General features: G+C 32.7%; 1 protein-coding gene across 1 annotated transcript; it reads left to right on the plus strand.

The window, feature by feature from the left end:
• The first annotated feature begins 5 nt into the window (after positions 1 to 5).
• Positions 6 to 13,098, plus strand: LOC121419269 (lysophosphatidylserine lipase ABHD12-like). The gene is made up of 12 exons (XM_041613656.1): positions 6 to 1,584; positions 2,911 to 3,041; positions 3,983 to 4,088; positions 5,260 to 5,385; positions 6,790 to 6,866; positions 7,218 to 7,347; positions 7,719 to 7,756; positions 7,991 to 8,070; positions 8,560 to 8,642; positions 9,841 to 9,919; positions 10,204 to 10,331; positions 11,452 to 13,098. Exons 1-12 carry the CDS (start codon positions 1,454 to 1,456, stop codon positions 11,465 to 11,467), a joined length of 1,125 nt encoding a protein of 374 aa, XP_041469590.1. The 5' UTR covers positions 6 to 1,453; the 3' UTR covers positions 11,468 to 13,098.
• The last annotated feature ends 492 nt before the right edge of the window (positions 13,099 to 13,590 follow it).

A 13,590-nucleotide genomic window follows, 5' to 3' on the forward strand; every position in this document is an offset into this window, starting at 1 on the left:
GGGGGATTTTTTTCACAAAGCAATTTTCAGTGGTTTTCCCAACTTCATTCAGCCAATCAGAATTAATGATTTCAGTAGCACAAAACAGTTTAGTGAAAATCACTGGCAAATTGCTTCATGAAACACTCAATTGCTTCATGAAACATTCACTTACTTGGCACTCATTTCGAGCTGATATTCATCAATAAAAAAGAACTAATAATTTTGATGTGGCACAAAAATTGTTTGTAAGTCCTGATTTGTTATGACACTATTCCATGGCTGGTCATGGCCTTAATTTGTTAGACCAGGGTTCCGTAACACAAAGGTTTGCAATTAATCGCGAAATACCAATGACCAATCAAGATCTTCATTGTGTGTGTATTTGAGTTTTTCAGACGTGTTTCAATCAGATATGATTATTTACGTCAGGGACCGCCTTTAACGTCATCATCCGAAAGATGTGACCAGGGTTCGAACCTCGAACTTCTGCATCAATTAGTAACTTCCCCACGTAGCTTGGATTACAGGCGCACGCCACAACATACGCCCCCACAACGTGCACTGCATGCACACTCTGTTTAAAATACTGACTGGGAGCTAATCAGTGCGGTTCTTTCATACTTACAATTCATCGCAAACCTTTGTGTTACGGAGCCCAGGGCTCTTTAACACAAAGATCAGTTGCTAAATGAACTGACCTATCAAGATCAATTTTACATGCGTATTTGGCGCAAAATACCAACCAGGAACTAATCAGAAGTGTTCTCTCATATTTGCTATTCATCGCTAAGCTTTGTGTTATTGGGCCCTCAGCGGCACCCCGAATCACGTGGGCCTTACTATGTACGCAAGTACGGGGAGTTTGAGAGGTAAGACTGAGACAGTGATAGATGTAGAATTCTGCTTACCATTTTCATGCAACATAGGTGAGCACTTCTACAGAGTAGGCGGTAGTTTGAGTAAAATATCCAGGGGTGTTGTTTGTGAAGCATTGTTTTCTAAAAATGATTACCAAAATAAGTAAAATATCATGGCTTTTCTTAATTATTAACTTGTTACAAATATTGAACAGTCATCACTCACTTTCATCAGAAGTTTCTTATGGTTTTTTCTTTCATTAATCTTAATGTTCTCATACAAAATTTCATATTCACGGCAAAAAACAATAACCGTAATTTAGTTTATATAGTACATCAGTTCATTTTGCCAATGTACAGTCATCCCAATGTGATATGGGACTTTGGTAAATAGATAAATTCTGTAAATGTAAACTAAACTCTTTAATAGTTTGTTGACTTTATATAGAAAATGTGTAAGGTCCTTGAATTTTTGTCTGACTGAGATTGAGAGCAAAGGTATATTTACTTTTTATTTGAATTACTTCTTTTTCTGAGTAGAGTTTCATGTTGATTTGGAAGCTACAAAAATCTATTGATGAAATAACAGTAATTATACACCATTGTATAAGACAATGCATTTCCGGGGTGACACAACTTCTACAAGCAAAATCCACACAAGTGGAGATGTGACCGGTAAGCGAGGTGAGGATGAGACAAAATTTGCCTGGGAAGCGTTGGCCTGCAAGAAAAAGGAGAGATGGGGGTGAGTAACAATTAGATCTGCTAACCCATGGCACTCGCACTAATGTGAGGTTCGTTTACAGAGGAAGGTGGCCAAGAAGCTGCCGCTTCTGAGCTCATTTTGGTTGATCTACAGCATGACCTGTAATGTAGATGAAGCAGACCCTATGAAGGGAGCCTTATGTCTGTGCACCTAACATAAAATTTAAACTGAATTTCTTCTAAATTCCATCAAATTTCCATATGATAAAGTTCCTTATATTCTTATGAGCAAGTATGCCAAAAATCTCATTAAACTTTTAATGTCAATGATTTTCTTGGAAAAAGCCTTGAATATTCTTTTCCAGATTGAACAAAAAAGAGTGATGTCCTGTGTCTGTCCACCCATGCACTTTACACATAATTTGGGGATTTTGATTAAAAGGATGGATTTTGAGGACGTTACATGAAATGCCTGAAATTTCTATTTGTATTCCAGCATTTTGAGTTGAAATTTCTTAATGAATATCTCTCTATGTGTTGAAGATATAAATTTTGTAGTTGTTGGTCTTCTTTTATTAGAATTGGTAGATAAGCATATATGTGAAAACAAGGGGCACTGTGCAGGGTTGGGGCATCCATAGTTGTATGTCCGGAACTTTGCAATCAATATTTCATTAATCAACCAAAATTAATATCGGACAATATTACAAAGCAAAATTAGAGAATCAAGAGCAAATGATGTTTTATCTGCATAATTGTCTGGACATCAGAAACACCATTCTATAACTAATACTTTTCATACAATAAATCATATCAAACAATATTTTCTTGAAATTCATGAAACTTCCACAAGCCACCATTAAATCTGCCATATTAAGATAATAAACTTTCTTGTACTTTGTTTTGTTACAATTATAGAATCTAGCTGAGCAAGGAAAGTGAAAACTTCCCTTCTTCTATAAACAGTATTTACAAGCGCAGGGACGTTTATTTCCATATTCAATTGTTTCACCTTTTAGTGCCTCATTCATTTGGCTTTACAAATTTTTCATTGAATAAATGAGAGAAGAAAAATAAGCAATCTGTTTTAAATGATTGGTTGAAGTGTCTTATTTCTTGAGCATTGTTCCCCAGTGGATTAGTCTTCAGACTTTGAAACACAATCACAAATTCAAATTCTACTCCGGAGGTGAATTCCAGTGAAGTTTCATTCAAATTATGTTACAAATTTTCTGTGTGAAAGGTCCAATGATTCTAAAGATGAATTACAATCACCATTAAAATGATGATCCAAGATTCACTTGTGAAAAGGCCCTTGATAACTTTCAGATTTTCTTCCTTTTTTTACTGATTATTTTACTTTTAGAAAGAGGGCGATAATATGGAGTTGGACATGGAAATTATGTTTGCTGAATTCCATTTTGTTCTACACGATCTTCCCAATTCTTGTTCATTTCATCCCTGACTTTGCTTTCCAACTTATTTTCCTCAATTATCGTGAGTAAAATCATTTTCATGTAGGCTTTATGTACATATTTTAATAGTTTTAACTTGAGCCATTCTTAATGTTAAAATGTCCCTTCTGTATAAAGATAAAAATTATTGTAAGCATGATCAGAGTTATAGATGAAGATTTTAGAAGCAATTGTGTTTCTAACAATTTCTAAATGCAAACTGTATTACATTGAGTATGATTATCTAACCAGTTGATGTTTGTAGTACTGGTATACAGTAAATATCAAGTTTTGAACAGTGTTCTCCATCTTTAATGCTGAGGGTTTGGGTCTGAACTTTCTTGTTCTTTTTTGTTCTTTTTGTTTTCTCTTCCATATGACTGGGGAAGATATTGCAGATGTATATTAAATTATTTGCTTTTTATTCCGGTACAAACGTTATTTGCTTTCAGATAAGGTTTGCAATTAGAAAAAAAATTAACTGGTTCATGTTTTGTGTGAGTAGTTATTCTAGGGACAGAATTTAATATTTGTATTTAGAGTCTTATCTGTGATGATAGTATTGGATCCAGCTTGAACAAATAAATGGTTTGATTAAAAGTACTGGATTTTTTAATGTTAATATAGTTATGGTTAATTGCATCAAGGACATACGTGTATCAAGATTTTAGTGTTAAGATGTAAAATCAATTGTATTTTCACAGTATAATTCAACAAAATGCAAAATTAAAGAAAATTATTTTTTCATAAATGTATTGGTCCTCTTTTTTATCCTCTAAGGGCTATTTTATATACTTTGGGGAATAATGGTCATTAGGCCCCTAACAGTATCCCTGTATGTCTTGGTGGGAGTGTTAGAAACAAAGAATAATTGTTTTAAATTCATGCTCTTCTACAACAAGAATGTGAGGAAATGATCATCACGTCCATACTTTGTACATTTGGAAGTTTTCAAAAGTTTTTGCACATATTTTTTTCAAACAGTCAAGTGTCCTGTATTCAGAGACTACCATGCTCCTGAGGTATATGGATTGAAAGGAGCAAGGAATGTATATCTACCTTCTACCAATGGAGTTCAGCTTGGAGTGTGGTAAGATGTTGTTGTTGTTGTTTTAGCTTATACGGCGCGTGTCATTCAGTAGTGAATATTTGCGCCAAAAAGACTTTCATTCAAGTATAGTCTTGTTCCAGGGTAATTCCTAATAAGCAATGTTATTCATGAATATTACCATTTGTTATGTGGTCAATATTTTGTCTACTCTTTTGTCCCAACAATCTTTTACATACATTCATAATATGTGGTATTTGACAATAGTCACATGTACTTGGAAATTAGCCATTTTCACAGAACAAAAGTGTATTATGTTTATGATATTAAATGCTCATTATACTTATATGACTCTTGAGTAAACACTTTGATGAGTCAAATGTTTAGGGTATTCTTGGCTATCAGTTTGATTAGAATTATTCGAATATGAAATGAGATGCATTCTGATTTTTTCATGCGAAATCACTCACCATTTTGTGGTTATACAATTAGGAATTATTGGGAGCAGACATGTTTCATGGCTTAATAAATAATGAAGTATACATGAAATTCAAGACGGGTTTACAATCAGGGATATGTAATGTTTACATCACTATTCAACTTTTGCACAGAGATTTTGATCAGGATATTTCAGAAATGTAAGCACAAATGTCTTTTAGTTTAATAATGTGTGAATGTGTGATTAGTTGAATTTTCTTGATTTGAATGTTTTTTTACTTTGATACATTGATTAGCAAACTTTGTATATATGAGTTGCAGTTAAAAACAATAATTTGAAAGTCTCATACTTTGGTAATATAGTAGTGGCATGATCTTAGATAAGAAGATGAACTTCGCATCATATTACTGGTAAGCAGTTGCGCAATTGTTTGAATGGATTAAAATTGATTTAAGTTTAATCATGTTATAAAAGTGATAGCTAATAGCAATTGTTTTTTATACAAAATTAGAAATAAGCTTTCCCCTTACAAAAATAAGGATAGTGACATTTCAAATGTAATCAGAAGAAACAAACTTTTTGAATGATTACAAAGGAATCATGCAGGGTGTATATCACCTTTGAAAATTATTTCATTTAACAATTTTTATCATCATTTAGATTAATCCAACAAACCATAAATTTGAATCATATAACATTTTCTTGATAATATTTGATACTTGTACAATGATAATAAAATCTCTCAAAATCAAACTGTATATGTTTTATTTTTAGGCAAATTCTTCCAACTTCTGTAAGACCTGCCAGAGAAGAGGATGAAATGTCAGCAGAGTTCTTTGATAAAGCATTAAGAGACCATAGACCAGTGATTATGTACTGCCATGGCATTTCAGGTTCAAGGTACTAATAACCGAAAGTAAAATTGAAAGTTAAAAATATACATTGATTATTGGGAATTAATGATATATATATATATATACACTGATTATTGCGAATTAAAGATATAGCAAAGCTCCAAAGAATCCAAAATTCAGCCGCAAGACTTGTCTCCAGATCCAAGAAACACAACCACATCACCCCAATCCTCAAAGAACTTCACTGGCTACCTATCAAATCACGAATTCGCTTCAAAGTCCTTCTGATAACATTTAATGCTGTACATGGTTTTGCCCCTCAATATATTTCTGAACTTGTTTCTCCATACACCCCCTCTAGGACACTTATATCATCAACTCAACTACTCCTTCAAGTACCCAGACTAAAAACTAAGATGCATGGCAAAAGGTCCTTCTCCCACAGTGCCCCAACCCTTTGGAATTTCCCTCCCCAGTACTCTTCGATCACAAAATAATCCTGGACTTTTCAAATCACAACTTATAACATTTCTTTTTAATGAAGTATTCAACTAGGCCTTTCCAAATACTTATGCCATACATGTATGTAACTGATTAATGTTGATGTTGCCAATTGTTATTCTAAGTAATTCCTTATATTGTATAATTTTTTATTTTTGTAAAGTGCATTGAGAGTCCTTTCAGGTCTGAAATGCACTGTATAAGAACAACATTATTAATTATTTTCTCGAGAAGATTAATTAAATGATACAAATAATGTATTGAGTTGTTTTTTCTCTCTCCTTAATCTTAATCTTTACCTCTTCTCTCATGACTCATCTTTGTCTTGCCAGCATAGCGGAGTGAGACTATAGGTGCCTCTTTTCAGATATGGTGGTGTCAACATTGACATCTTATAATTACTTAACATCCTTGCCGAGTTTCAGGTCACATGACTGAGATCAAAGGTCATTATGGATCAATGAACTTAGACTATGTTGGGGGAATCAACATCAAAATCTTAACCTAAGGTTAAGTTTTTGAAATATCATCATAACTTAGAAAGTATTTGAACCTTGTTCATGAAACTTGGACATAGGGGTAATGAAGTATTACTGAAATCCTGTGCGAGTTTCACGTCACATGACCAAGTTCAACTATCATTTAAGGTCACTGAACTTTGGCCATATTGGATATAGTTCACGAAATGTGGACATAGAGGTAGTAATCATCTTGCACAAGTCTTAGGTCACATGATTAAGGTCAAATGTCATATAGGGTCAATGGACGTAGTATTTTTATTACTGTATTAATGTTTATTGTAAATAATTATTTTATAGTCGTTTTCAAAGTCAGCACTGCTGCTATATTGAATCATGTAATGCTGGCAAGACTGCCAGAGGCACTCCACTTGTTTTTTCTCCTCTCTTTCTACAATACAATGCTTATTCTTGTTTTTTTTATTTTACAGAGCAAATCCACACCAAGTAGAATTGTATGAATTATTGATTAGGCTTGGATTCCATGTTGTTGCTGTAGACTACCGAGGTCTGTACAATCAGAGTATTTTTCTATTATTTTTTTGTAATTATTTAGTTGAGAAACTTTGCAGAGTGAGACTACATGTATAGGTGCCGCTTTTCCGATGGCGGCAGCGGCAGCGTCAACACTTGAAATCTAAGCCTAAGGTTAAGTTCTTGAAATGGCATCATATTTAAAAAGTATATGGACCTTAGGAAAATCAAATATTACTGAACATCCTGCCTGAATTTCAGGTTGCCGCAACACATTTTTAATTTCTCTTATCAAGTTTATGACATAAATTTCTGTTTTCCAGAAGATTTTCTTATACATATTTTCAAAAGCAAGAAATGAGCCAATGACCATATTTTTTTTTAGGATATGGAGATTCATCAGGTTATACAACTTTGGATGGTATTCATGATGATGTAAGAGCAGTGTATAGATGGCTGAGAGAAAGGACAGGGGATTCCCCTTTCTACATCTGGGGACATTCCATTGGAGCAGGGTAAGGTTCTATGAACTCAATATTCAACCTGTTGTTCATAACTAACTCAAATGAATGAATTGATTCCATTCTTTTGCAGTTGCAGGTCAACAATTTAATAAATTCTCAAGTTGAATAAACTTGTTTTATTGATGTAAATATTCAGCTGTTTTCAAAAGATTTCTCTTTACTTTTGTTTCTATGTGCATTATGTGTGCTAAAGATACATGTAAGAATAATAGTTTCCTTAAAATAGAATATTCTCGAGACAAACATCACTGTAAATGCCTATACATGTACACATATATTTGTAGATTTTGTATGTTGATTGTATGATGAGTTTTGATTTTCAGCATCTAATTCCACTTTTATTTGTTCTTTATTTCTTTCAGGATTTCCACAGTATTCACTTCAAAAATATGCAGAGAAGGTGAGTATGAACAGTACTATAGAAAATCTACTTTGTTGAATCTTGTAACATGAATGATACACTTAGTTTTGCAATCTATTTTATTGTCAGATTATGGCAAACCATTTAAATATAAAATAATTTGATTTTGCATAAAAGTTTAATGCATAAAATCACTATACTCTACACTTGACTGAAACATATTGTAGTCATCCTGTGTGTAATGATAAATATATTATATTTCTTATTTGATAGATGGATGTCCTACAGGTCTAGTCTTAGAAGCACCATTCAACAACCTTCTTGATGAGGTCATGAGACATCCATTTGGAATGGTAAATAACTCTTTATCTAGTTGATGCAGCTATGGGACATATTCATGAATTGTAAGATTATCTGTAAGATGATATCATAGAGAGGTGGATAGTGAGATGAAAGGAGAGGAGAGAGTGATGAAGAGAGTGTCTGGAAGGGAGAAAGACAGGAGATGAAAGATAGAATATATGATATATCATGTAAACAATATTTGTCTTAATTTATATCTTTGAAACATTCCTCCATACAACTAAGGTTTCTTTGATCTAGCTTTTAACCATATCTAGGCCGGGGGGGCAGGGGGCCTCCCTCCCTCAACAATTCGCGCAATATTTGTCTTAATTTATATCTCTGAAACATTCTTTCATAAAACTTAGATTACTTTGATATAGCTTTTAATTCTGTGGCTCCATATTTTCAGAGTAGCGTAATACAGACTTTCGCTTAGATTGATCTATAAAAGAGAATTGTGAGATAACATGTAGCTGTATATTTGTCTTCTATTATAGCCTTGGAACATTCTTCCATACAGCAGAGGTTACTTTGATCAAGCTTTTAATTCTACAGCTCCATACTTTCAGAGTGATGTTAAGTAAGTTCCCATTACCCTTCTATATCCTATGATACAGAAATAAACATGACAATGGTAAGAAGAGTACAACCTCAAATATACAACTTCATATTCATCTGCTCACATTGGTATAAATTTGACCACAAGTACATGTATAATACAGTTCCTTCATAGGGAAAATTATCATTTTTGTCTCGCCTGTATAGCAGAGCAAGACTAGGCGCCTCTTTTCCGACGGCGGCGTCAACATTAAATATTAACCTAGGGATAAGTTATTGAAATGACATAACTTAGAAAGGACCCAGTTCATGAAACTTGGACATAAGGGTAATCAAGTATTACTGAACATCCTGCCTTGGTTTCAGGTCACATGACCAAGGTCAAAGGTCACTTAGGGTCAATGAACTTTGCCATGTTGGGGGTATTTCTTGAATTATGATCGTAACTTTGAAAATTTATGGATCTTGTTCATAAGTCTAGACATAAGAGTGATTGTATCACTGAACATCCTGTGTGAGTTTCAGGTCACATGACCAAGGTCAAAGGTCACTTAGGGTCAGTGAACTTTGGTCATGTTGGGGATATTTGTTGAAGTGGCATCATAACTTAGAAAGTTTATGGATACAGTTCATGAAATGTAGACATAAGGGTAATCAAGTATAAATGATTGTTTTACACACATCTTAGATCACATGATCATGGTCAAAGGTCACTTTGGGTCAATGGACATAGTATTATCATGTCATATAATTATCATATTATGTTCTCTTTTGTGAATAATTGATAAATAGGTATTTTCAAAGTCAGCACTGCTGCTATATCAAATCAATGCAGGGGAGACTGTCAGAGGCATTCCACTTGTTCACTTAATGCACCCATTAGATGATGTGTAAGAAAGATGCTAATAAAGAGATAGTGTACGGTAATCAGTTAATCTCTGTTATCTGAGGAAAGGAAATACAAGTCCTGGAATCCAGTCTTTCTTTTATATATCGCTGTAATCTCATGAAAGCTGCAGTCAAGTTTTCTGGAACAATTCTGGAACTATTTTAAGTTTGTGTTTAAAATGTAAAATACTTCTATTTTCAAAGATGAGTGATACCTGATTAAGAAGCCAGCAAATTAGGATGCTGTTGCTGGTGAAAATAATACAATAACAATATTCTTTTGTATTTTTCTTAAATAAATCATAGAAAATTTGATTATATTTTGTTTTCAGCATAGAGCATGTGACGTGTCCTATTCTTATTCTTCATGCTGAAGATGACTGGATTGTACCACATGACCTAGGCAGGAAGGTAAACTTTATCATATTTATCATACAAAATTGGGAGATGCTGAGATACAAAAGTAGTTTTCTTCTGAAAGATCTATATTATATATCTGTCATTGTAAAATTAATGAATGAATTATATTCATTTAGATGCAGGAAAGGGATTAGGGGGTTTGCAACATGTATTTGTGCATTACCTATCAGTATGTAACACTGTATAGAAATACCTTTTATTTATAATTGTTATTTAGACATTTAGAAATCAGTTATATTTGACTAACTACCAACATGTTTTTTTTTTCTGCCAAGCTTTATGATATAGCTGTTGAAAGAAGACCAGCCTCAGCAGATCCAATCCAAATGGTTTCATTTCATAGTGAAGAGGGATGTGGACATAAAAATATTGCTTATTCATCGAAGCTACCATCTATTTTGAGGTAATTCATATAGAAATATAATGTCTTCATTCAACAAAAAACATAATCTGTAGTATTCTCATAGCATTGATAAAGTTATCAAAGGTTAAGTAAACTGAGACCAAGGTTTACTCAACTGAGACCATACTTTTATGGAGTGCAAGTCATCAGCTCATTTACCAACTATAGATTTCCTCCAAACTAAAGTTTCTTGAAAAGTAATTTTGGTATGTAATGAGAGGAAAAGGTTTTTATGCAAAAGTGAACATATGTCTACATTTCTTTAAAAGTAAGAGGATGAATGACAAAATAGTAATAGAAAAAATAGAATTTATTGCATACAGATATTTAAGTTTATTTCCATAGCTAAGTCAATCTGACCATCTCTGGGTACATAGACTGAAGTTTCCATTCTTTCCTGTTAATTCTGAATAAAAATACATTTTTAGATTTTAAACATTTTTGTTGTGAATGTGGAGTAATGTGGTCAAGACCCTTCCAATACCTGAAAGTTGTGTGAACATATATGCATAAGTTGTATTTTGAGAATACCCATCTGACGTCTCTTATTGTAATATTTAATGGGAAGTAATTTTTGAATGGTACAACATCTGTTCAAATGCATTTGAAATATCAAAATACTGCAATAATTATATTTTGCTTCCTGTTAATGACCATTTCTATTTCCTTGTTAGCTGTAAACAAGATGATGGTGTTATTTAGAAATTGTGTAAACATATTGATTTAGAATTACCTTTCCTGGGACTGTTACACAGGGAATTAATTTTGACCTTCAATAAGTCACGAATAAGATAAATTAGTCATGATTTTGCACTGAATTTCTCATTGTATCAAGTTTATAATCTCATTCATGCTCCTTGACCAATGAATGATGTGATGCATTATGTTATACTACATGTAACTTTGATTTCAAGTCACGCTTGCAAAATATTTGACTGTAAACTTTTGAATATATTTCATTTTGGATGCTTACTTTAGGATAGTTTTAGTAAATTTTAAGTTATCCTTATGCAAATCTCATCTTGACTTGTATATTCTTCCATTATGATAATATAGTTCTCTCTGTCTTTCTTTTCTTCTTTGTCTTGCTCTCTCTTTCTTTCTCTTATGCTCTCATCAGTGATTTCATCAAATGAGGAACCAAAGGTTGTCAATGAAACCCAGTAGCTTCCAAGCCATATGTGTGTGCAGCTGTTGTGTTTTTATTTTTTAATTCTTTGTGGTGCTTCAACTTTTACTTATGTAATTTTATCTTTTACTCTTACCTCCTACAATGTAGATAAGATATCTGAGTACCTCTTGTTGCCATGTTACCTCATGAAAACAGGGTTGATATCATTCATTAACATCCTTCTGATGTAGACAATCAAACATTCTTGGTATTCAGCTCCATAACATAAAGATTACTGTGGGGTTGATTTCACTATTGATTGCATTGATGATTGCGTATGAAAGATCAATAAATCTCTCCCGCAACAATTCACTAAGCTTTATGTTATGAGGACCCAGATAAAAGATATGCTATGTTTACTTACATTTCATATGAACATGTGAAAAGATATTTCATGATTTAATGGAGGTAGAAGATGTAAATTTAGATAATATCTATACCTTTAGTGGCAGACAACAGTGATTTGAATCTGTTGAAGTACATGTAATTTAAATGGCTTATACTCAACGGCTTATCCAAGTCACGGCATACTAATAAAATAATAGCCATTTAAACAACTACAGAGAAATTAGATAAGCTGACATTAATGGTTCTTTGGATATCACAGTAAAATAGAAGATGATATTACAGGCATTTACAGTATTGGAATGCACATAATGCTTTTAATGAAAGTGATGTTTTAATGATTTTGAATACATCTCCTTATATAAGAACTCTATTTTTACTTTCTGGGAATTTTCCTTTTTTGTTTTTATAGTTTGTGATGTGCTATTTTTTACTGATTGTGGTGCCAATGGAGTGTATGTGTTACTAGTTCATAGGCGGTATCTGAATCGACAAATCATACATTTATGTATTATAAAAAGGAAGAAAATCAAAACAAGTGTCAAGTGATATGGATGAAATAATAGATAATATATTAAACATTTCTGACAAATTCAAAACGGCAAGGTTTCTATTGCACATTTGGTGGAATATTTCGTTCATACTGTTTGTTCTAAGTATGATATGTGTAGACTACACAACCTCACTGCTCTACTGAAATAACTTATTTATGCATGATGCACAATGTCCAGTTTCAAACAGATTCTGACTTTTTTTATTAAGTAAATAAGTAAATGGCGATGCATTTTTTTCAATCATAAAATAGTTCTTTCAAACATACTTTTTTTTTCATCTTCAGTGATGAGAATGGAATATCTGTATTCCCAAGATATTATGTGAAAAGTTAATCATTTCAGGAGGATTATCTTTGATATTTGATTTGAGCAAAAAAAAGGAGGGATAAAAGGTTAGATGTGTTTTTGCCGTGAATCTTTTTAGTAAGCTGTTTCTATTAATATGTCACTTTTGATCCAAATATGAATAAAGAAAATAATTTTCATCTGCTGTGTCCTAGGTGGACATTAAGATGTGTGTTATTTTTCACATTGATCATGCATGAGTGAACTTGATAAGTAAAAGGAAAGAAGAATAGTGCTGCATAATGATATAGTACCATGTTATATTGATTTGTAATAATAGAGGAAGTAGTAGTAGTAGTAGTAGTAGTAGTAGTAGTAGTAGCAGTAGTAGTAGTAAAAGTTGTAGTAGTAGTAGTAGTAGTAGTAGAAGTTGTAGTAGTAGTAGTAGTGGTAAAAGTAGTAGTAGTAGTAGTAAAAGTAAAAGTAGTAGTAGTAGTAGTAGTAGTGGTAGTAGTAGCTGCAGCAGTAGTAGTAGTAGGTGTAGTAGTATTATAAGAAGTAGTAGTAACAGTAACGGCAGCAGAAGCATACAGATGGGGGGCAATTGCCCCGCACCCTCCAACAAACAAAAATTCACGATTCAACAAAAAAAGGAAAGAGAGAAAGGTTAAATCTGGTATTATTTTCTGAATATAATGTCAAAATCAATCATTATATTAGATTTTTGTAATAGAAATGTCAAAATTTTTACTTATTTCACTTGCTCGCAATTTTTATTGATTTTATGTGATAAGCCATATCTAGCCCCCTAGTAGTAGTAGAAGTAGTAGACACATTTGTCATCCTGTACTAGTATATGATTCACAGTTTGTTTTTTAAAGGTAGATTTTTTTTCACAAAGCAA

This window comes from Lytechinus variegatus, chromosome 7 (assembly GCF_018143015.1).
Source record: "Lytechinus variegatus isolate NC3 chromosome 7, Lvar_3.0, whole genome shotgun sequence".
Taxonomy (NCBI): domain Eukaryota; kingdom Metazoa; phylum Echinodermata; class Echinoidea; order Temnopleuroida; family Toxopneustidae; genus Lytechinus; species Lytechinus variegatus.

Excerpts from the sequence above, each read along its gene's own strand:
- LOC121419269 (XM_041613656.1), top strand. The coding sequence starts at position 1,454 with ATGCATTTCCGGGGTGACACAACTTCTACAAGCAAAATCCACACAAGT. Across the intron at positions 6,867-7,217 it reads TGTTGCTGTAGACTACCGAG|GATATGGAGATTCATCAGGT; the intron begins GTCTGTACAATC and ends ATTTTTTTTTAG. Across the intron at positions 8,071-8,559 it reads TGAGACATCCATTTGGAATG|CCTTGGAACATTCTTCCATA; the intron begins GTAAATAACTCT and ends CTTCTATTATAG.